Source organism: Microcaecilia unicolor, chromosome 4 (genome assembly GCF_901765095.1).
Source record: "Microcaecilia unicolor chromosome 4, aMicUni1.1, whole genome shotgun sequence".
Classification (NCBI taxonomy): Eukaryota; Metazoa; Chordata; class Amphibia; order Gymnophiona; family Siphonopidae; genus Microcaecilia; species Microcaecilia unicolor.
In genome coordinates, this window is record NC_044034.1 from 20,507,742 (window position 1) to 20,532,643 (window position 24,902).

Here is a 24,902-nt window from a genome sequence, read left to right on the forward strand (position 1 = left end):
AAAGGCCCTCCGTCTCATCTGTGTAGGCCTTGAGAGATCAGGAAAAATACACATTTTTGAGCCCCAAAACAGATTTTCTTAAGTGTCTCAAGGAAAGCCTTAATACAGCATTCCTATCAGGCTCCAGCACAAAAGTAACAAGCAGAGTCAACCTCTGAGTAATTATCTCCAATGAACTTTCAAGGAAAGAAGATAGATCCATTCCTTCCCCTGCTATTGGGGGATTTTCTTCCACCACTCCTGATGTAATAAGCCCGAGTAAGGGGAGGCAGCGAGTCCTTATCAATCATATATTTTTTTAACCATAGCCAAAGGGGAAATTAAAGGCAATTTGGGAAAATTAAGAAACCTGAGGTTGTCTTCTAGCCTGGTTTTCCAGGTACTCCAATCTTTTATGTAGGAAATTATTATCCTTAACCAAAGCTGTTTCTACAGATCCCATTTCTTGAATTTTAGTATTTAGTCTCCAAATCTAAGGTTTGCTGTGCAGTCTTTTGCACCTGAAGCAGGGCAGCCTCAGACTGTCAGAAGTATTCATTTTTAAAGTAGTTTGCATAGAAGTGTGAATGCTGTAAACCATACCCCTTAGTGACTGTCACAGTTGCTGGTCTATTCACACCACTAATGGCTGGAGAAGGGTGAGGTTGATCTTCAACACCAGCAAGTTTAGAAACTATATCCTGGGGCAATACCTTTGAAGCTGATTGTAGCAATAGTTCTCAGCATTGAGATTCAGCTTCGGCTTCCTTCCCTGTTAGAGCTGCCAGCAACTCCCCTCCAGGCTGGGGTGGAGCAACTCGTTCCACGGGGGGGGGGCTCAGGGAAGCCCTGTTTCCATTCTCAATTGACGCAGAGAGTTGCAGAGGGGGTCGAAAAACCCTGAGGACCCGGTTGTTGTCTGCCTCCTCGCTGAAGAAGTCACAGGAGCTGGGGGATGTTCCTTCACTTTTCCCCATGCTTGATGAGGCGTCAGAGGCACCGAAGAGGACCTACAAACAGAGCAACTTCCAGGAGCTAACACAGGTGTGTCCATTCACAGCACCATCTTGGATTCCTCTTTGGCCATTTTCAAGTCCAAACTGAACCTGTACTTTTTTCAACCCACCCAAAAGCCCCCTTGAACTCTTTCTGCATGTAGACAGCCAGGATGCAGTGTTTCATAAAATCACTATAATTCTGTGTGTAAATGCTGCTGCTTTAATCAGGAGCATTTTTGCTCTTGGATCTATATCACTGAAGGAGCTAATACATAGCAATAGATTGTAGGCAGCTGACCAGATCTGCCTGCATTCATGTTTTCTAACCAGGAGCTAGTGACAATAATTTTCCCAGTGCTATTGTCATCCCTCTATCAAAGTAGTGCAGCGGGATGTCCATGCAGGTTGCTGTGCTCTAGTGCTTGGCCTATGGCCAATGATCCTCGTTAAGAGGAAGCTGGTGCGCCAGCTCTTGGCACCCTGGCTGCAGGCTGTATACGAATGCTCAGGGTCTGAACTCGTGGGTTGGCAGGTGCCAGTGTGAAGTATCTCTTGGGCCTGCCTGCTCAGGTAAATGTGCCTGTATACCCTTAATTTCTCTGGGTCAGCAGGGGAGAGTGTGCTAGGCTTAAGGAAACATTCTTCCTTGTGCTTGTTTCCAAGAGTACTCAGCCTTGGTTAGAAAAGTACTGATGCAGTGCGCTAGGCTTCTCTCTTAACACGCCTTTCTTTCCTTCTGCACCCCTTCTCATTCCCCTGCCTGGGAGCCTATTGGTTTTAGGGCTCTTCAAGAGAAAAATATGGATAAGTGAACCTGGAGCTATATGGGTAAAGGTGGGGGAACACTCTGTTAAGTTACTTGGAACTACTTTTAAAACAGAAGGAAATAAGTTTTCACTCAAGCAGTGGCGTACCAAGGTGGGGGCGGTCCGCCCCGGGTGCACGCCGCTGGGGGGGTGCCGCGGCGCGCGCCTGTCAGCTGAGTTCGCTAACTTCGCTGCAGCTCCCTCTGCCCCGGAACAGGTTACTTCCTGTTCCGGCCAGGGCAGAGGGAGCTGCAGCGAAGATAGTGAACTCAGCTGACAGGCGCGCGCCGCAGCACCCGGGGGAGGGGGTCATCGGCGATCTGCCCCTGGTGTCATGCCGGCTAGGATCGCCACTGCACTCAAGGAATAATTAAGCACTGGAACTCGTTACCAGAGGATGTGGTAACAGTGGTTAATGTATCTGGCTTTAAAAAAAAGGTTTGGACAAGTTCCTGGATTTAAAATCCACAGTCTGCTATTGAGATAGAAATGAGGAAAGCTACTGCTGCCCCTGGGGTCGGTAGCATGGAGTCTTGCTACACTTTGGGGTTCCAGAATCTTGTTAATAAAATCCTAAAAAATGAAGTTAGTGACTTTTAGCAATGAGCTACTGAAAAATCTGAATCTATTAATGATATAAATATAATTTATTACATTTATGCAGCCATTACATGACAGATGTATATAAAAACAGAGCCTGGTGCCAATAGGTGAGGAATCAGCGACTGCGTCAGGACGACTCGCATTACATCAGCAGTGCTTGTCTGATGAGTTGTTTCTTATACTGTGAGAGCTTCTCCGGGAAATGGATATCAAAGGTGATAATGAGGTCCCCCTTCTGCTTGGGGTCCTGGGATAGTGGCATCCCTTCTCCCGGCACTACTTTCTTATAGGTGGCACTGAGGAAAAATAGAGAACATTAGTCAGGGAGCAAAGATGAATATTTTGGACGGTTAAGGTCCATTTAATTTGCTTCTAGAACTGCTGACAATTACTCATGATGAACTGATGGTGCAGACAAATCTAGGCAACCACAGGGCTGCCAAGAGACAGACCTGGGCCCAGGGCAGGGCATGGCTGCCGCTGCTGCCTCCCCCCCAACTCGGGCTGCTGCCACTCCCTTACCTTCCTGTGTCTGCTCCGCCTTCGGTCTGTCGCTCTGCTGTTCCTCTGTGCCTGGACCCGGGTTATCGCGTTAATGTAGTCACCTGGATTCCGACACACAGGAGCAGGAGACAGACCGAGGGAAACAGAACCTTCTGCCTGCCTCCAGAAACCTTGCTGGCGCTGGGCCCCCCCTTGGAGGTCAGGTCCAGGGAATCCCCCTGCAACCAGTCCTGAGCCATTTCTCTTCCCCCTCCCTTCCTTCCTCTGCTCTCTCTCTCTCTCTGTTGCCCTTTCTTCTGCTTTCCTCTCCTCTGTTCTTGTAGTTGATTGTCGTGAACTGCGTAGTCACCTTGCTGACTCCATTGCAGTATATCAAGCTCAAGAAAATAAATCAATGCATTTTTAAATGAATATACCCCTCATTCCAGGTACCCTCTCTCTCTCATCCTTCCACGTCACAGGTATCATCTTTCACACGTACTTTAGCATGCCTTTCCAAATAATGTTAGTGATGGCTTACAGCATTATTAATATACTGGCACAATAACTCCCCCCAAAGAGGTTACAACTACCGACCTCTGTGAGTACCTGAGGCAATGGGAGAGAAAGTGATTTGCCCAAGGTCATAAAGAGTTCTGGTAGGGACTGGGGTGGAACTGAACCCTGATTTCTCTGGGTCTAGGCCACTCCTCTCAATAATAGTAATTTAGATTTTTGTTAGCAGGGGGGGATTTTATAAATAGCGCTCAAAAATAGGCACTGGAAAAGATTGACACTTAGGGCCAGATTCTATATATGGCTCCTTAAAAATCGGCGTGGAATAAATTTCCCCCTAAGTGTATTATATAAGTGGCACTAGATTTAGGCATGGTATATAGAATACAATTAGTTGATATTGCTTGTTAAGTACTGTTAAAAACGCTGATTGGCTTAAGCCAATTTACGCATGTTGTTATAGAATACACTTGGATTTTGGCACGGAACGCTAGGCGCGATAGATAGAATCCAGCGGTAAGCGATATTCTACAAAGGGCGTGCATCTTTTATAGAACAGGGCTTAGCGGCGATTCCCAAGTCCAATTCTAGCTGTTAGACTTGCGCCTGTTGAAACCTGGTGTAAATCCCGGCACCCAAGTTGGGTGAAGAGGCCCATTATTCTATAACACTGTGCACAAAATCTGACCCACCTATGCCCCCTCCCACGTCCTCTTTTGAGTTGCATGCTATGGGATTTAGGCACTCAGCATTATAGAATAGCACACAGCCAGATGTGTGGCAAATCCTAATTGATGCCAATTAATGTTGACAATTAGTTGTTAGCATCCAATTATTGCCTGTTAATAGCTCATTAGCCAATTAAGTTTAGTGTGCATTTCGGAAGCGCCTCCAAATCTGGACACCATATATAGAATCCAGGGGATGATGCTCAAGGCAGCTTAGAGGTCCTTTCACTATGCTGAGGTAAAAGGGGGCCTGCGCTAGCATCAGCGTGTGTTTTTGACGCACGCTGAGGCCCCCTTTTACCGCAGCTGAAATAGAGCCTAGATTATGAGCACTGCTATTTGCACCTGCTCAGGAGCAGGCCTGAATATTCACGGGTAAATTTGTGTGTAAATTGTGACTCTGTTCATGCTGCACCCAAACTCATAAGAATATGGGTCAGACCAAAGGTCCATCTAACCCAGTATCCTGCTTCCAACAGTGGCCAAACAAGGTCACAAGTACCTGGCAGAAACCCAAATAGTAGCAAGATTCTGGAATTCCAAACAAGAAGAAGATTCTGGAACCCCAAACAATAACAAGATTCCGGAACCCCAAAGAGTAGAGAGATTCCATGATACTGATTCCAGGGATAAGTAGTGACCTTCTCCATGTCTATCTTAACAGCAATTTATGGACTTTTCCTCCAGGAACTTGTCCAACCTTTTTTAAACCCAGATATACTAACTGTATACCACATCCTCTGGTAACGAGTTCCAGAGTGTAACTATTCATTGAGTGAAAAAACTATTTCCTCTTATTTTTTTTTTAAGTATTACCATGTCATTTCAATGACTATCCCCTTGTCTTAATACTAGTAAAAAATTGATTCACGTTTACGTTCTACTTCCCTCAGGATTTTGTAGAATCCTCCCCTGAACATACCTACCTAACAGGTACCAGCTTGCACTGTACAGGCTTTTAGTTGCAACCTAAAGTTTATAAGAGGCCTTTTGGTGTTTGTTATTACTATTTACCCCATCTGACCCTCAACTTGTTGTTTATTATAAAATTATCCTCGGGAGTCACGTGATGCTGTAGAGGGAGTGAGACATGTTCTCAGGCTCTCTTAGGCCCCAGCACCTCTTAATCCACCGTTGAAGCCTCAAACTAAATAAATACAGGACGGGAACCAAAAGAGCACTCAACGAAAGTAGCGCATAGCAGATGGACAAATTTATAGAAACATCAGGGAAAGCAATGGCGAGTAGAGGGCAGGAAAAGGAAAAGGAGAAGGCCCGAAGCGCGGAAAGCGCGGCAGAAACAAAACAAGCGCCGGAAACCCCCGTGTTCTCACTGGAACAGCTATCGCAACTCACCGCGGCGGTGGAGAAGGCAATGGAGCCGAGATGGGAGCGGCTGGAAGGGCGGCTAGCAAATATGGAAACGCTGCTGGGCGAAACAGTGCAAAGAGCAACGGAGCTGGAGCGAAGGGTCTCGGCGCTGGAGGATGCAGGGGTACCGGCAGCTCAAAAACTGGAGCGAGCGTTGGGGAAGATTGAAAATATGGCGTCGGCCTTAGATGACCTAGAGAATAGGTCAAGGAGAGCAAACCTCCGGATCATTGGCGTCCCTGAATCAGTGGGGGATGGCGTACTGTGCACCAAAATAGAAAAATGGCTAAAAGAAGAGTTCGCGCTCTCGGACCACGCGGGTCCGCTATGCCTGGAGCGGATCCATCGCGTGGGCAGAAAGCAAGAAGGGAGACAGGCGCCGAGAGCAATTATCCTGAAAGTACATAATTATTTGCACAAAGTGGAAATCTTGCAGGGATACCGGATGAAGAGGGACTCTACTCAATATGAAGGACACACAGAATATTTCAGGATTACTCGGCACAGCTGCAGGGAAGGAGGAGAAACTTCACCCCGCTGTGCAAGAGACTACATGAGGCCCGCATTCAATTCATGCTGATTTACCCAGCCATCCTCAAGATTAAGCACGAGGGACGATGGAGGTCTTTCGAGGAAGTGGCAGGGGCCTCAGCGTTTATAAATGAGATAGAGAATAATATGAACAATGTCCATGCCAGTAACAACGCTAAGTGAAGTTCCTGTGTATAGGTATGACAAAGAAACTGTGAAATTGTTATTTTTCAGTGTAATGAGGGTTGGAAACATCCCATAACAGTAAGGGGTGGAAACCTGGGTATTTTGGAAAAGCTACAGAGGTGGGGGGGCCACTAGCATTGAAGTGACTCTAGGTCTGTAGGAATATGGACCCAGAACTACAGTTGCACGGGGAAGGACAAGGAGGGGAGGGGGGAGGGGGGGTAGACGGGAGGGAGTAGGGGGCAGAATTTTGGAACCACATGGCACTTCACATGTAGAGAACTCGAGGCAGGGAAGTCAGGGTCAATACGCAGAAAATAAATTAAGGGAGCTGGATAGCTGGGAACAGCAAAGCTCTGGGGGGGAGGCTGGGCGCCCCTGGAGCAGCATAATGAGAGAACTGACAGGTAAACAAAGTTTTGCTCCTGGCTAAGAAGCAGAGAGGAGAGGTAAGGGTGGTCTCCTGGAATGTTTGCGGGGTCACGTCCCCAGTAAAGAGAACTAAGATTCTAGATGCTCTGAAACGCCATGGGGCCCAAATAGCTTGTATTCAGGAGACCAGACTCACAAGAGGAAAGTGAAAAACTGAGAAGGCAATGGGTGGGAGAAGTACACTGCTCCCCAGCAAAAGGTAGAAAGGGAGGGGTGGCTATTTTAATTCACAAGGCCCTAGCTTGCCAAGTTACACCGCTGTTTAAAGACACAGAAGGGAAATATGTGGGGGTCAAACTCAAGCTACAAGGCAGGGATCGGCTCTTGATAGCAGTTTATGCACCTACAGGATCCAATAAGGCTTTTTACTCTCAGCTGTTGGCTAAGTGTCAACAGTATCCAGAATTGCCCATAATAGTGGCAGGAGACATGAATCAGGTTTTTGACTGGGAAATGGATCGCTCTGGGCCTAGACACAAAGGGGCTCCATCTGGCCCCTCATTGCTGGAGTCCTTCTGCAGACTAGCGGGACTGGTAGATGCGTGGCGGCTGATGAATCTGGAAGAGAAGGACTACACACACATCTCTAGGGCCCATAGGACCCACTCTAGATTAGATTATATCCTCCTCTCGCGGGAACTCTTTAGCCAAGTGCAAGGGGCAAAAATAGGGCCGGAGGGTCTCTCAGACCACGCAATGATATGGGTGGATTTTGAAGCGCAGCCATACTACAGAGCACAGGGGAACTGGAGGTTCCCAGCTTACCTTTACCACTCGGCAGACTTTAAGAAGTACTTGCTTGCAAAGTGGGAGGACTACTGCACATTCAATGCGCAGCACACAGATGACCCAGTGCTCTTCTGGGCAGCTGCAAAGGCAGTCATACGGGGACACATCATTGCATATGTCAGTCAGCGCAACCGCCACATTGCAAAAGGTATCATAGACAGAGAGCACCAGTTCAGAGAGGCAAAGCGGCGACATATAAAATCACCCACCACAGGGAATTATGAAGTGCTGATGGTCGCACGAGTAGCTTTGAATGAGTTGTTACATGAGCGAATGACCCGTTCCCTAATATATAGGAAATACAAGATGTATAAGTATGGAGATATAGCAGGGGGGCGCTTAGCAAGGATGGTGAAGGGAGCCCGTGGGTCTCACTTCATTGTGGCAATTAAAGACAGTGCGGGGCAGGTGAAGACAAGAGCCGAAGAAATAGCTGAGACACTCTGGAGTCATTTTGCAGCACTATATCAAGGGGGGGAAGGGAACTTAGAGGCAATAAGAACCTATCTGAGAGAGGAAGTGACGTCACCACTGGCAATGGCCGCCTAGCTTCTGAGCTCCCGCTCCCCACAGCAATAAAAAGCTAAAAACAGGACCTATTTGCTATTTTCGCCACCTCACAACGCTTCTGGCAGGCAAACATCGTTGAACAGAATGAGCAAATCGAACTCAACACGGAACAAAGACTTGGAAAAGTCGACGAGCGGTGGACCGAGCAAAACGCCAAAACGCCACGAGGCAGTGGCGCAGGCCTCGCCTTCTGATTCCGACTCGGCTTTATCACTGGTGGAAACACGGAGGCCCTCTACTAAAAAGGGCGTTTCAGGCGAACTCAGACAGATCTTGTCTGGCATCCAGGAGGACATTAAAAAATCGAAAGAAGAAATATTGGGCAAAATGGATGTGCTTAGCGCAGATCTCCGTGAACTGGGGGGCCGGGTTGAGGAAACAGAGCTTCGGCTGGAAGAGCACACGGAATCCTTAACTGCCCATGAGGCGCAAATTCAGGATCTTGATCAAAAAACAAAAGACCTGACTTATAAACTGGACGACCTGGAAAATCGAGGTCGAAGAAACAATCTCAGATTTCGTGGAATCCCAGAGAGTGGAGAAACGGAGGATGTCCCACAGATCGTGCAAACTATATGCTCAACCTTGAGGGGAACTGAGACAACAGCAGATTCCATTGAGCTGGATAGAGCTCATAGAGCCCTGGGCCCTCGTCAAGAAAACAGAACCCGAGACATTATTGTCCGATTTCATAAATATGACGTAAAAGAACAAATTCTTGCCTGGGCTCGGAAGAAACAGGACTTGGAGTTTAATGGCGCCAAGATTACGGTATATCAAGACCTTTCCCAGTTCACACTGCAGCAGCGACGTCTCCTGAAGCCGGCTCTGGATATTCTAATCAAGGAGCGGATTGTATACAGATGGGGCTTCCCCTTTTCTCTGAACTTTACTATCAAAGGATCTAGACACAGGGTGAGCTCCCTACTTGAAGCCTGGGCGATCTTGCACGCGGAGGAACTGGTGAGCACAAAGGCGCCTTCAGGGGAACTGGCACCCGCAACGAAAGCAAAATTACAGAAGTGGCAGAGGGTCCCCGCGTCAAATAAGCGTAGTAACTCGCAGAGGAAAGTGATAGCAGAGGGAACCTGAGTGTTACTGGGACGGCTTCGAGGAGGCTTGTCGCTTAAGTTCCTGACTTCTGGGGACATCAGAGGAAAGCTGACTACAGTTGTGGTAACCAAAAGACTATGTTTGCTGAGTCTCTCGGACTTCCCTGATTTAAGCTTACTTGATGTTTTATGTTTAGAACGAGAAGGGTTTTTGTGTGCATCACTAATGGAAAGGGATGAAGGGGATTCTCCCCTAGTTGGGAGAAGTGCATAATGTGTTGGGGATTGATATAGTATTATTAGAGGGCTAATGAGAAGCGTAACATGAAGAGAAACGATCTATACATAGAAAGCAATGTTTGAAGCTGAATAGATCAGACGAGGGGCAGGAGGAGGCTTTTAGTTATGCAGGTAGTATGTCAATTGCTGGGGGGGGGGCGGGGGGAAGGTGGGCGTGCCTGATATTCAGTGGGTTACTTTCTCACATCCCATTCGGAGAGAAGGTGTCTCCGGGATGGTGTTTAAAGGGGGGGGGAAGAGGGAGTTGATTCATGGGTTTATGGGGAGGGTAAGGGAGGGCAGGCTCGGACTGGTATCTTACAAGAGGAGGAGGGAGGGGGTGAATCCGGTGGGTGTTATACTGTGCCTGTGTTGCTCTCTTTCGTATTTTAAATATGAATACACACCTTAAGATCTTATCCTATAATGTGAAGGGGCTGAACATGCCACAAAAAAGGCAGAGATTATATAAAGAACTTAGACAGTTAGAGGCTCATGTAGTCATGCTACAAGAGACACACCTTCGCCGAAAGCATGAAAGACTTCTCTCCCACCCTAGCTATCCTAAATCCTTCTTTGCTTCTTCAAATGAAGGATCCAAAAAAAGGGGGGTGGCAGTGTTATTTCATGAGTCAGTTGCAGCCCAAATAGTAAGGATCAAAAGGGACCCGGGCGGGCGTTATCTGTTCTTACAAGTAATATTAGACCAAACGGAAATAACCCTAGCCTGTATATACGCTCCGAATGATCACCAGAGGGACTTCTATACAAAAATAAAAAAATCTATTAGCATCATTCGCCCAGGGTTCTATAATTTTGGGGGGTGATTTCAATGGAGTTATGGATCCGAATCTGGACCGTTCTGGACCTGTGCAGCCAGTAAGCTCCCGGGATGCATGGGCGTTGGGATCTTTGGCCACTTCCTTAGGGACCTTGGATGCCTGGCGTTTGAACAATGCGCAAGTGAGGGACTATACATATTACTCCACGGCGCACGCATCGTACTCGCGCATTGACTATATTTTCTTGGACATGACCTTAGCTGAACAGGGGCCAGAGGCGGGAATTGGTAGTGCAACGCTATCTGATCATGCTCCAATCTGGGTTACTTTACCTACAATTAAGGCGGAGATCAAGGACACGAGATGGGCACTTAATGCCACAATATTACAGGAGGGTGAGGTGGTAGAGGGTTGTAAGAACATGTTGAGAGAATACCTTGAGATCAATAGGGAGTCCGGACCCCCCCTGAGCATTGTATGGGATGCTATGAAGGCAGTATCGAGGGGCTACTTTTTACAGCTGGCCAGTAGAAGAGCGCGGACTCGTAGAAGACAAGTGGCCCAATGCATGGATAAGATCAAGAGGTTAGAAGCACAACACAAAGTAGAGGGCTCTCAGGCTGTGCTGGAGGAGTTGCGGGCTCAGCGCCTCCAGCTGAACTCTATCTACTCTGAACAGTTGAGCCAGCTTCAATCTAAATCGAAAGTCTATTCTTATGAATTCTCCAATAAGGCTGGGCGCCTACTGGCCTTGAGGCTGCGTAGGCAAAAGATAGAAAAGGCTGTAACACATGTCAGGGAGAGGGGGGGAAACATGTTGCATACATCAGGGGCTATTAGGAAACAATTTAGTGAATTTTACCGGGAGTTATATACCCGTGAAATAAACCCCCCAGCAGAATCCATTCTAAACTACATAGCTGAGACAGATCTAACATCCCTAACAGCCCAGCAGCGAGACCTGCTGGACGAGCCGGTCACGCCACTTGAGATAATCAAAGCTATCCAACATTTACCATCTTGTAAGTCCTCTGGACTGGATGGGCTCCCTAATGAGTTCTACAAAAGGTTTGCCCCAGAACTGTCTCCACTCCTGGCTGATCTGTTTAACCAAATTGGACGGGGGGAATCACTACCGGGTTCCATGCTAGAGGCCTGGATAGCAGTGATACCGAAACCAGACAAGGACCTTACTGACTGTGGTTCTTACCGTCCCATATCTGTTCTGAACGCAGATGTCAAAATTTTAGCTAAAGTTCTGGCTAATAGACTAGCCCCCTTGTTGCCAGCGATTATCCATCCTGACCAGGTGGGCTTTGTCTCCTACAGAAAAGCAATGGACAATACGAGAAGAGTGGTAGACTTAATGTATTTAGCAAAAAGATTGCATAAGCCAATGTGCCTTCTTAGTTTAGACGCTGAAAAGGCCTTTGATAGGGTGCACTGGCCATTCATGTATAGGGTTATGGAGACCTTTGGGATAGGCCCCCAATTTTGTAGATGGATTCAAGCTTTCTATGCCTCACCTAAAGCATGTATCAGATTAAACGGAGGATACTCCGATTTCTTTAACTTGCATAGAGGCACTAGACAGGGATGTCCGCTCTCCCCGTTGTTGTTTGCCATGGTTATGGAACCTTTTGCTTCTAGGATCAGATCTAATCCGGGAATCACTGGTATTACAATAGCGGGGAGGGCACACAAACTCGCCCTTTTTGCAGATGACGTGCTATTGTTTATTACTCGACCTTTAACATCTTTCCCTGAGCTCTTGAAAACCATTGAGCAGTATTCGATACTCTCTGGCTTTAAAGTAAACATGTCGAAATCTGAGGCTTTAAATGTAACTCTACCTGAAGATCAGGTCGAAATCTTAAAAGATACGTATGCTTTTAGGTGGGCTAGTGGGAGCATACGATACTTGGGGGTGAACATAACGGTTGGGCTACCTGACCTCTTTACAGCAAATTACAAGGGACTGGGCCGAGTTCTATCCGCTGACATGGAGAGATGGGGGGATATTACGCTTTCCTGGCTGGGCCGAATAGCCGCAGTTAAACTGAATATATTACCACGCTTACTGTATTTATTCCAGGCTCTTCCGATCTCGTTGCCCCGTAAATTTCTTGCTGCTCTACAAGATCGTATTGTACGATTCATCTGGGCTGGCAAACGTCCAAGACTAGCAAGGGCCTTCCTGTATCAGGATAGAAAAAGAGGAGGACTCGGGGTCCCTAACATAGCCTGGTACTATAGAGCATCTCAGGCGCGAGCTGCTGTGGAATGGTTTCAGTCCTATCCTGACCGGCAATGGGTGGACTTGGAACAGTTTACCTTGGGGGACAGACCGCTGGGGGCATTAATGTGGCTACCGCGGTCCCTTAGGTGTCTAGAAGATGGGCTATGCCCTTCCATATACGTAACTATGGACAATTGGGACAGTCTGTTTCCACAACGCAGCTGCTTACTGACGCGCCTCTCCCCTATAGCATATAACCCATTATTTATCCCGGGGACAGAGAGGGGTATATTTACAGGTTGGTATGAGGGAGGATTGCGAACATGGGGGCAGCTGATGGATGGGGAAACTATTCTGACTTTTGCAGAAGCCCAGCAACAGTTCCCGACACTGGTGTCTGACAAATATGCATATCTCCAACTGACTCACTTTCTTAAGACAAAAGCGGTGCAGGATGTACTGCGCAGGAAGCAAACAACTCACGAGCAAATTTGTGAGGGGTCGGGCACGACTACAGGGCTGATATCTCGCATACACCACATTATCACTCAGCAATCACCCCGTTACACACTCCATAGGAAAAACTGGCAGAGGGACTTGGGTATTGAACTAGAGGAGGGGACATGGGAGAGGATGGAACAAGCTGTGGCGAGGGTATCCTCTCATGTTCCATTTAAAGAGAATGCCATTAAAGTTCTATTTAGGTGGTACATGACACCAGAGCGCTTGCAGCGTATCTACCCTACCCTATCTGGGTTGTGTTGGAGAGGATGTGGAGTGAAGGGAACCATGGGTCACATTTGGTGGCATTGCAAGAAAATAAAGGCTTTTTGGAAAGCGGTTCATAGCAGGCTGCAACTGTGGTTGGGGGTACAAATCCCTTGGTTGCCCACTATCTACTTATTCTCCGCTAAAGCAGCAGGCCTCCTAGCTAACCAACAAACACTGCTGCGCTATGCTACATGTGCAGCTCGAATTGTTATAGCAGCATGTTGGAAACAGACTACGACTCCACCTTTGAGTCGGTGGATTCGAAAGCTGAGATATGTGTGTGAGATGGAGCGCCTTATTGCAGAGCGGAGCAGTCACACCAATAGATGGCGCCTGACTTGGGACTCCTTTCTCCTTCATACATAATGTACCACAGATTCATATAACCAGTCCGGGTTGGGAGAGGGTGGGAGGTAAGGGGAGGGGGGGAATAAAGTGAAGTTTGTTTGTTTTATAATATAAAAACATTATAAAAAACTTGAAGTTCTGAAGGATATCAGTATTACCTCATTCATACTCTGAAGCGGAGGCAACATGTATCATATGCTAAACTGTTGTGGTTGTTTTAAGTTGTAATGTAACCATGAGCTGTACTGTTGAAAGAATGTTCCATTTACTAATAAAGACTTCATATAAATTAAAAAAAAAAAAAAAAGAACCTATCTGAGAAATTCGGAGATACCACAACTCACTGCGGAGGAGGCAGCAGGGCTAAACGAGCCGATAACTGCTAAGGAAATCCAGAAAGCTATTAAGGCATTAAAACTATACTCGGCACCCGGACCAGATGGCTATTCGGGCGAATTTTATAAACTATTGGGGAACCAGTTGGTAGGACCGCTGTGGGAATATTATATGGAAGTGATAGAGCACGAGACTTTACCCCCACAGGCGAACACAGCATTAATCAGCCTAATACCGAAGGGAGGGAGAGATCTGTTGAGCCCTGGATCGTATAGGCCGATATCACTGATTAACGTAGACCTTAAAATTTTGTCACGAATACTAGCAGATAGATTGGCTCCCTTGCTGCCCCGGCTGGTCCATGATAGCCAGGTGGGCTTTGTTAGAGGGCGGCAGTCAGTGCTTAATGTGCGTAAACTGTTAGCGACTGTGATCCATGCAACGGTGGAGGGGGAGGGTGGTCTTATAGCTAGTCTAGACGCAGAGCGCGCTTTTGACAGGGTGCTCTGGCCCTTCATGTTCGAAACTTTGCAGTGGGTAGGAATAACGGGCTGGTTTCTACAGGCCATACGAACGCTATATTCATCACCAAAGGCAATGCTTATAATTAATGGGGTCAGAACCCGGGAACTAGACATAGAGTGTGGGACACGGCAGGGCTGCCCCTTGTCCCCTCTGCTATTTGTGCTCTCATTGGAACCGTTGTTGTGCAAGGTGCGGGCAGAGGAGGGGATAAAGGGAATAAGAATCCAAGGGGTAGCAACAAAAATTCTTGCATACGCAGACGATCTACTATTGCTGCTAGATGAGGGCCACTCATCCCTGTATTGTTTATTAGAGGTGCTGCAGACATACGGGAACCTTTCAGGCTTTAAACTTAACCTCACAAAATCGCAGGGGCTGCCATTGGGAGGAGGAACAAGGGATAGCTGGAACGGGGAATTCCCACTGGGGTGGGCAGAAGGTAATATTAAATACCTAGGAGTCCAGGTGTCAGGGGACTTGTCAACATTGTATAAACTAAATGTATTTCCAATGCTGATGGAGACTCGGCGGCTTCTGCAACTCTGGGGCGCCTACCCCATTTCGTTAATGGGCCGTATAGCGCTGTTTAACATGTTGATAGCGCCCAAGTGGCTTTACTTATTTCAAATGTTGCCACTATTCATGCGGAGGAGGGAGGAGAGGAGGTTGTCTCAACAGATTCAGGAATTCCTGTGGAGGGGTCGGCGCCCCAGATTGCCAATAACGGTGCTGCAGAAGCCTAGGGCCCATGGGGGAATGGGGTTGTTGAATGTAAGGTATTTGGGGGTGTCCTGTATATTAAGGCACATTAGAGACTGGCTGGCTGGTACGCAGAACTTCACGCCAACTGACATAGAGACCTTGCTGTCTCCCAGGGAGCACCTGGGATGGCTGCTGCACACCACGGGGAGGAGGCCGCAGCTGGAAATCAGGAAAAATCCATTTGTCAACTCAGCACGGGAAGCATGGAGATGGCTGTGTCGGCGGCACGGATTCTCACCGGCAGCAACGCCCTTTCTGCCACTAAAACACAACCCGGATTTTCCGGTGGGGACCTCTTCTAGAACATTTGCGGAATGGCATTCGCGAGGGATTCAATATCTATATCAGATACTGGATGAGGAAGGACAACTTAAGAAACTGTCTGAGCTGCAGCGAGAGTTTGGGCTACAGAGGGCAGACCCCCTTGCATATTACCAAGTGAGACATTATATACACTCATTGGGCTGGATGAACTTATGCGAAGATGTGCAGGAGGTTATAAGCTCGGCGCTGACTTTAGGGGCACAGAGTGTGGTGCCGCTGAGATTCTTTCACAGAAACCTCCTAGACTCGACGGAGGATATAGATTACAGAGGCTATGCAAAAAAGTGGACGATAGACCTCAGAGAGGAAGTGACGGAGACGCTATTCACAGGATTCCTGACTAGCATACGGAAAAGTGCCACGTTCCCTCGTGACTGGGAGCTGCAGTACAGGTTTGCACTGAGACTTTATGTGGCGCCTAATCGAGCATTTAAGGCAAAGTTCGGAGCCTCTGGGGCATGCTTGAAATGTGGTCAAGATCCAGCTACTTTGAGCCATATGTTTTGGCTATGTCCGCAGGTGCAGAGCTTCTGGAGAGCGGTGGTAGGAGCCATTGAGAAGTATTGGAACTGTACAGTGCCTGCACAACCCTTGCTTTTATTTGAAGACTTTAAAAATGTAGGTCTCCGAGTGCCGGGCTTGAAAGGGTTTTTGCAAAGAGCGATGCTGCAGGGGAAAAGAGTACTACTGACAAACTGGAGAGAGAGTGCAAGCCCAACTTTGGCCCAATGGAGGGGACAAATGATAGAGATGTTGAAATTAGAAAGACGTGGAGTACAAGACTTTGAAACTGTAGAGGGTAAACACCTGACAAGCATCTGGAGCAATTTTTGGGACACTCTTCAACCAGCAGCCAGGAGCAGACTACTTAATTGCTAAATATATGTGACTTTGGGACGACCCTGCTATGTTTGGAAAGCCACTAAATCGAGGAGTAGAGGAGGGGGGGTGGGAGGGGGGGCAAGAGGAGAAGGGATGGGAGGGGGGAGGGAGGGAGGGGATTGAAGGGGTAGAATAGGTTGTTAAAAGAAATATCCAGACATCAAGTCGAAAGCAATAGTTACCAGAAGTTAACATGTTGTATTACATTGTGATGTGCTATGGTTACAGTACATGAATGTATTTTGTTTGAGAACACCAATTAATAAAAAGATTTAAACATAAAATTATCCTCCATGTGAGTACATGAGGCAAAAGTCCATAAAACGGCCAATTGTTTTCATTTAGGTAGGAAAAAGGACATCAAAAATTAGCAGAATATTTTACAAAAGGTTCACTGAACACAGAGCCTTTTGTAGAATTGGTATCAGGGCGGAGGTATAGGAGCCAGCTTTGAGGGTACTGTGGGTGCTTGAGCACCCCTAACATTGAATAATCCTTGACTGTATCCAAGGAGAAGTAATTTCCATTGAGTTTATACCCTCCAATAATTTTGAAAATTTGTCTCCTATGGGCACAGGAAGTGCCAGGCTGTAAAGCAGGAGCATGTATTATACAAAGAAAGATGTTCAAAAAAGGAGCAGCATCACTCATGGCTCAGCAAGTGTAAACAACGGCATTTACACGTCTAAGTGGTGGATTTTGCAACCTACGTAAATGTCACACTCTTAAATGCTGGATTTGACCAAGATGGCGGCCGGGCATGTAGCAGCGTAGGAACGCTCTCATTAGCTGGTGGAATTTTCTTCCAGGTACTTGTGACTGGGACTGTCCTCTATTGGCAACAGGACTAAATGGGACCCTTGGTCTGACCCAGTAGGTTCTTTTGTACAGAACAGGATTCACCAAAGAAGGGACTAACAGGTAGGAACTCCACTTAGTAAGACTTTGCTATTAACCTGCAAGTTGAGAACCATTGGTACAAAGACCAGCTGTAACATATCAAGGATGTCATGTGATCAGCTTCCAGCAGGAGTCACATGACCGGTCCCGTTTTGAACTCATCCTGCAGGGAGCTGTGGTAGCAGAGGCATAGGAGACAACTTTTCAAAATGATTAGAGGTGCTAAACCACACAGTCAAGGAGTTTGCCCAATATTCGGGGTGCTCAAGCACCCATAGAACTGGCTCCTATGAGCAGAGGTATCACTGAACTGGACTTACTAGAAAGCTCAGCTTTCTGAGGGGAAGAAGAGGCAGAAGCTTAACCTGCTCTCCTACCACCCAAGGAAAGAGATCTGGGTCTTGTAAGAGAAGGCCTTAAGTGGTCTAACAGTGGAAGTCCTTCAGGCTGGTAACTGAACACGGTCTGGGCCTACTGGGACTCATGGAGGGTGAGGGTGGAAAAATGGCTGAGAGCTCAGGTGAAAGACAAAAAGGAACAACTGCATGTGGGAATCTACAGACTCATTTACCACTACTGGAAGAATCTCAATAGGGCAGATTGGAAGAGTCAATTTGGTCCTTCCTTCGTTTACTGAATAACTGGTCTTGCTTCTTCTGTTCAAAATGAACACTTGAACACTACAGGTCCCTGTGTACATAAATCAGGCCTGGCTCCAGTATCCAGGTCTCTCTGCAGCTCTGTGGCATTATAAACCCCTGGGAGCAGTGTACGGCCACAGCAGCTCCAGTCCCCTTTCTTGGCAATTAAAAGCTCTTGCTCTTTGGGGTAATTTTGTTTTGGGGGGGTCCCCCCCCCCCCCCCGCCAAAGGCTGCCCTGCCAAATTGTCTATGGACCGTCAACCATCCAGTTCATGGCAGGCTCTAGAGGTGAAAGCCCATCACACCTGCTGTTGTAAGTCCCCCCCCCCATGAGCCTCAACACATGCAAAGACCATGTCTACCACTTACTGCACAATGTCGTTAATAGGAATATTCAGGAGCCTCTCGTCCAGAGTTTGTATGTCTAGTGTACAGCCAATTAAAGCCTGAAAATAGAACAGAACATCAAACAAATCCAGCATCCACGTGCAGGAGCAGCTTGTGATCTTAGAATTAGAAATGTATACTGTGCACATTTTTAGGTATGAATCTGTTAGCCATTACAAATTTTAAAATGAATTTGCATAAAACCATCGCACCAAGGTCAAATAACTTTGGGGTTCGTTGAAGCATATTTCTTGAGACGTGGAAGGTTTATGACAACAACAATTCCTAATCTTCAGTCCGCTAAGGACAGATTATATTTTTGTTTCTTAATATAGTGCCTTTTGTAAAGATACAGCAAAATGGTTTACAATACTGAAATAAGAAATAAAAGTGAGAAAGGAACGCCATAATTTCAAATAGCGCAAAGTATCTAATCACACGAGTGGAGGAGTAGCCTAATGGTTTGTGTAGCAACCTGGGTTTGATTCCCACTGTAGCTCCCTTGGGCAAGTCACTTAGGGACCCTTTTACTAAGCCACCTACACGCGTCCAACACACACCAAAGTGGAACTACCGCATGCACCAGGCGGTAATTCCATTTTTGACATGTGTCCAAAACACGTGGTAGAAATTTTCTCTCATTCCCACTCACTCATTCTGTCTTCATGGTCTCCCCCCCCCCCCATACTTCTTCCTCCTCCTCACTCTCTCATCCCCCCCATGCTCTCTCCTCCCCCACTAACTCACCCTTCATGCTCCCTCTTCCCCACTCATTCACACTCTCCCCATGCTCTTTCATTCCTACTCACTCATTCCCCCTTCAGGGTCTCTTCCCGACTTGCTCCCTCCTCACTCATTCATCCCCCCCATGCTCTTGCTGTTTTTTTCTATGTCAACTGCCCACTGCGCAGCCAACAGTGCAGTCTGTAGCAGTGGCGTAGCTACGTGGACCCAGGGGGGCCTGGGCCCCTGTAGATTTGGCCCTGGACCCCCTGCTGACAACCCTCGACCCCCCCTCCCGCCTGCCTTTGCTGGCGGGGGACCCCAACCCCCGCCAGCCCAGGTCCTCTTCTTCCCGCAAAAGGCTTCCTTCTGTTTCTGACATCCTGCACATACAACGTTGTATACAGCTGATCACGTTGTATGTGCAGGACGTCAGAAACAGAAGGAAGCCTTTTGCAGGAAGAAGAGGACCTCAGCTGGTGGGGTTTTTTTTTGTTACATTTGTACCCCGCGCTTTCCCACTCACGGCAGGCTCAATGCGGCTTACATGGGGCAATGGAGGGTTAAGTGACTTGCCCAGAGTCACAAGGAGCTGCCTGTGCCTGAAGTGGGAATCAAACTCAGTTCCTCAGTTCCCCAGGACCAAAGTCCACCACCCTAACCACTAGGTCACTCCTCCAATCCAGTCCCCCGCCAGCAAAGGTAGGCGACGGTGGGTTGGTGGCAGGAGGGGGGTCGAGAGGGTTGGTGGCAGGTGGGGGAGCAAAGTTGTTGTTGTTGGTGGCGGCGGCTGCAGGGTCAGCAATGGAGGGGGGGGTCGGCGGCACCAGGAGGGGGGCTAAAATGTGCCCCTCACCTCGGCCTCTGGACCCACCCTCCCGCCGAAGTCTGGCTATGCCCCTGGTCTGTAGGCAGTGAGAGGTTTCAGCATTGAAAATAGCAGCCCCCTCGGGATCTTCACCTGCAGGATCTGGGAATCCCTGCTGGTGCTTTTCTTTAACTACTGCAGCACCTTTTCTTTGGCTGCTGAGACTTGAGAATCCCCCCCCCCCCAAACACACACAGGAAACAGCGACGATGACTCAAAAAAAGTCTCTTGACAATGCTAAGTGTGTCCAACTTTTATTGTACAACTGTGTAGACTCGACATGGCCATGTTTTGGCCAACTGGCCTGCCTCAGGAGTCTGTACAAGCCAGTGGCGTAGCCACAGGTGGGCTGGCCCACCCATTTATGGCTTAGGCCCACCCAACAGTAGCACGTGTTTAGTGGTAACTGGTGGGAATCCCAAACTCCGCCAGCTGAAGATTTCCCCCTGATGGTAACAAAAACGTTACTCTCCACGACACCGGCACCTGTGCATGCTCGGTTTTCAGTGCATTCCTGCTGCCAAGGTGGAAAGAAGCGTTTTCCCACCAGCTGAGATTTTTTTTGGGGGGGGGAGGGGGCGGAGAACACTTGGTGCCCACCCAATTCTTGCCTAGGCCCACCCAAAATCTGTTGTCTGGCTACGCCCCTGGTACAAGCTCTCAAAGATGTCTTGATGGAAAGGACAATATTTCTTATGAAAGATGCAAACCAGTGTGTAAACTGGTATGGTAGAAGCGCTATGCGAAACACTTTGCTTGGAGAGAAAGAGAAGGAACCACCGAATTGTACCGTACAAAGCTCAAATGTGTTGATCTTGATTAACGAACAAACGTCTCCTTATCCTTAGCATTGTCAAGAGACTTTTTTTTGAGTCATCTTTGCTGTTTCCTGTGTGCTTTCGAGTGTGCAAAGATTAGTGTTCTTCTGTGCATACATTGACTTGAGAATCCCCACCAGTTCTTTTTCAGCAGGACAGTTTGCCTCCTAGCAGCCCTGAGCAACCATTCACTCTACCCATAGGTCAGCCCTGATCCCAAACCTTGTTGACTTCTACAGGATCTAGCAACCCCCACTTTCTGCCCCGCCTTTACCAGCCAGTCATTGCATTCGGGATCAACTATATGAACTGAGTGTGTGCCGAGCACGGAACACAGTAATACCGGCATACCAACAATCGCTGCATCAGGCATCAAGTGGAACCAGCAGGGCAGTGCGGGAGAGAACAGCGAGACTTCTATGGGGAGCAGAGCAGGGGCGTAGCTACGGGTGGGCCTGGGTGGGCCCAGGCCCATCCAATGTCTGCTCAGGCCCGCCCACCCAAACAAACACAGCTGAAAAGCGCACAAACTACAGCAGCCTTCTCGTAGCCGTAGCGTAGCGGCGCCCGCTCAGCTGATCCAGCTAGCCCACCTACCTTTTCAGGCTTGAGGCAGAAGGCATGCACAGCATGCAGGTGCAGACCTCTAACCCCGTGCGTCTGCGTGCTGCTGATGACTCAGATGACAGAGTGATGATGTTGTTCCATCCTACGCGGTATCCAGCGGCTGTGTACGGCAGCACGCACAGCCTCGTTCTCGATCTGCTCCGTCCGTCTCGAGATAGTGAGTGTGATATAAAATTACATTCGAACTGTCGGTGGTGCAAGTTTACTGCCAAGCAGCCTGCCAGCCCACTAAGCCCAGCCCAGCACTACAGGTAATAAATTTTTAAATACGTTTTGTTTTAAACTTTTTACATCATAATTTTTAACATTTGTTTTTAATTAAGCTAGCTGGGGCCTGGGCAGTATTAAAATTTATTGTTGGGAAATTTCTGGGTGGGGTAAGCACTTCACTGCCTAGGGCAAAAAATGTATATATTTAATGATTAAAGTATACCTTTTTTGCCCTGCAGCCAGCGTTTTGACTACTCTGGTCTGGTGGGATAGACATTTCACTGCCTAGGGCAATGAGGAGTATGTATATATATATATATATATATATATATAGGCCCACCCATATTAGCTCTGGGCCCAGCCAAAATGTCAGGTCTGGCTACGCCACTGGAGCAGAGACTGGCTTCTCCGGATTTCTGACTCAATCTGGACCTAACTGCGCCTATGGTAGCCGGCTGAAGTCTGATCATGAAGAAACTTATTCACAAAGGCAGGTTATGCATTAATGCAATATTTATCGCAGGCCCTGTTACTTCCTGTGCAGTAAATACGAAGTCATTATTTAAACAGGACTTCCAGTAGCGTCCCCTGTTCGCTCAGAGTAAATGAATAGATGAAGGGCATTTTCAGTAGTTGTATATTCTCATGCCCAAAATTGGGTGCAGATCCCACCACTAAGTGCTATTCTATAAACAGTACCCGACTCAGAGCACCATTCATAGAACAGTGCTTACCGCAGGATTCTATATATCACGCCTAGCGTCCCGCGCCTAAATCTAAGCGTATTCCAGATCAACGCGTGTAACTTAATGGGCTTAACAAGCCAATCAGTGCTGTTAACAGCACTTAACAAGCAATAATGAGCACTAATTGGCAATAATTAGAATGTACGCGAATAATTCGCTAAACATATGCTGTAACTCACTGCGCCTAAATTCTAATGCGCATCCAAAAAGGGGCGTGGTTATGGGCAAATGTGCATTTCGTAGGCGTTCCCAATTTTACGCGCATGGTTATAAAATATGGCCCAGTCCGTGTAAATCCACACGCAGGGATTTATGCCACGTTTTTGTTGGTGTAAACGGATGCGTGTAGTTTTAGGTGCAGGGGTATCAACTAAGCGTATTCTATATACCGTGCCTAAATCTTATAGAATACGCTTAGGCGAAAAAGATTTCCGCGTGGATTTTCCAGGCGCCCATATATAGAATCTCCCCCTTAGAGTGCATTTTTTTTCGGGGGGGGGGGGGGTGCCACCATTTACAGAATTGAGTCTATAGTGTTTGCTGCTGAGGAAATGCACTTAATCTGCCTGTGCATTCATGCGACTGAGGATCCTGCCAAGTACTGCTCGTCCACGCTGGCAACTTCCCATCTACCAACTGTGCTCCCACCTGCCTCTGGGCAAGTACCTACCCTAGAAGTTCATCCCTGACGGTTTCCAGGGACTCTGAGATGTTCAGCGTTCCTAGAAATGCACCTACGGACAAATACTGGCACCTCTGAGTACTTTGTTAGCCCCGGGCCTGCCTGTGACTGAACAGTTTATTAGGAAATAAATCTTCAAGATTGACTTTAATTAGCCTGCGCCCAAGAAGGTTCCGGTAACAGTCTGCCCATGAAGGAGTGAGACAGGGTTACGATGCAGCTCTGGTTGACTGTACGCCTTCTGGAAAATTCTGGGCTAGGTCTTCCTTGAGCTACGCCTAACCCACAAGACACTGGATTTCTCACCAGTAATATTGCTTAATCCTGAAATGCACATAAAATGTAATATTACAAATAATATTATAAAATCCTTGGGAAAGGGCAGAAAAATACCTCCATTTTCAGTTACTACAATGTAAAGCTGACTATGCCCAGCTATACCTGCTGTGCACCTCCTTGGGTGAATCACGGCATACAAACAGTTGTTAAATCTTCAAGAAATAAGACTAGTTTAACCCCTTTGGTCCTGAGTGACATAAAGGACTGCTTCCCAGCTGCCAGGAATATATTTTTTTTTTGGTTTTTTTTGTTACATTTGTACCCCACACTTTCCCACTCATGGCAGGCGATGGAGGGTTAAGTGACTTGCCCAGAGTCACAAGGAGCTGCCTGTGCCTGAAGTGGGAATCGAGCTCAGTTCCTCAGGACCAAAGTCCACCACCCTAACCACTAGGCCACTCCTCCACTGTTGCTACTATTTGAGATTCTACATGGAATGTTGCTATTCCACTAGCAACATTCCATGTAGAAGTCGGCCCTTGCAGATCACCAATGTGGCCGCGCAGGCTTCTGCTTCTGTGAGTCTGACGTCCTGCACGTACGTGCAGGACGTCAGACTCACAGAAACAGAAGCCTGCGCAGACTTCTACATGGAATGTTGCTAGTGGAATAGCAACATTCCATGCAGAATCTCCAATAGTAGCAACATTCCATGTAGAATCTCCAGTAGTAGCAACATTCCATGTAGAATCTCCAATAGTATCTATTTTATTTTTGTTACATTTGTACCCCGCGCTTCACAACTCATGGCAGGCTCAATGCGGCTTACATGGGGCAATGGAGGGTTAAGTGACTTGCCCAGTGTCACAAGGAGCTGCCTGTGCCTGAAGTGGGAATCGAACTCAGTTCCCCAGGACCAAAGTCCACCACCCTAACCACTCCTCCACTCCAACGATAGCAGACTATTGTTGAGATCAGAGCGGTCTCCTGGAGGTAACTTAAGAGCTTGTGAGGGGAGAGAGTCACACAGATCCCAGAACAAAAGCAAGGCATCCCAAATGACACGTTGATCCCTATTTTGCCACAAAATCTTTCAGTGTACTTTGATTATTCATTGGGGCTATGCTATTAATGCTAGTACCGCAACTGCCTGCTCATTGGGAGAAGCAGGAGCGGTGGTGGAAGTGTGAGAAAAAAATGATTCTCTGTCTCAGAGGGAGGACTTCCCGTTTTGGCCAAAGCGTGAATCTCCCGCATGCAGGTCTGCATCCAAGGGTATACAAGATGCACAGCCAGAAGATATACCATACCAAAAAATTCTTACCTTTCCCAGAGCGATACTGGCTACATATATCAGGTCATCCCCTTGGCGTTTAAACCTCATGTGTGGCTTCTCTTTCACAATGAAGATGATGTCAGCTGGAATAATGTTTGGCCCCTGGTTAGACACAAAAGACCAGTAAGGAAGGAACTGTAGAATGAGTCTTACGGGGGGGGCTTTTATTCTCACTACATTGACTTCTTGGCAGCTGGTGTTACCCAGCTTCCTCTATAAGCTGCAATACCTAAACTGATAACAAGGTGTCAGTATCATCTAGAAAAAGAAAAAGATGGACCTGCCACCAGCTGGCCACTGGCGGTACTGCAGCTGAAAAAGTGAAACCCCAATTTTTTATTAGATCCACTAGAAAGCTTGTTGGAATAATAACCCAGAAAGCTTAGGGATTT

The 24,902-nt window shown here is 47.5% G+C and overlaps 1 protein-coding gene across 1 annotated transcript in view; it reads right to left on the reverse strand.

The window, feature by feature from the left end:
- Positions 1-2,486: 2,486 nt before the first annotated feature.
- The window catches only part of LOC115468368 (dnaJ homolog subfamily B member 13-like), a 49,577-nt gene continuing 27,161 nt past the window's right edge, over positions 2,487-24,902 (reverse strand). Inside the window, exons 6-8 of the mRNA XM_030200015.1 lie at positions 24,499-24,612; positions 18,204-18,280; positions 2,487-2,682 (exon numbers count right to left, since the gene is read on the reverse strand). Of these exons, the coding sequence (XP_030055875.1) occupies positions 2,529-2,682; positions 18,204-18,280; positions 24,499-24,612 (345 nt within the window). The 3' untranslated portion in view covers positions 2,487-2,528. The remainder of the gene's footprint in view (positions 2,683-18,203; positions 18,281-24,498; positions 24,613-24,902) is intronic.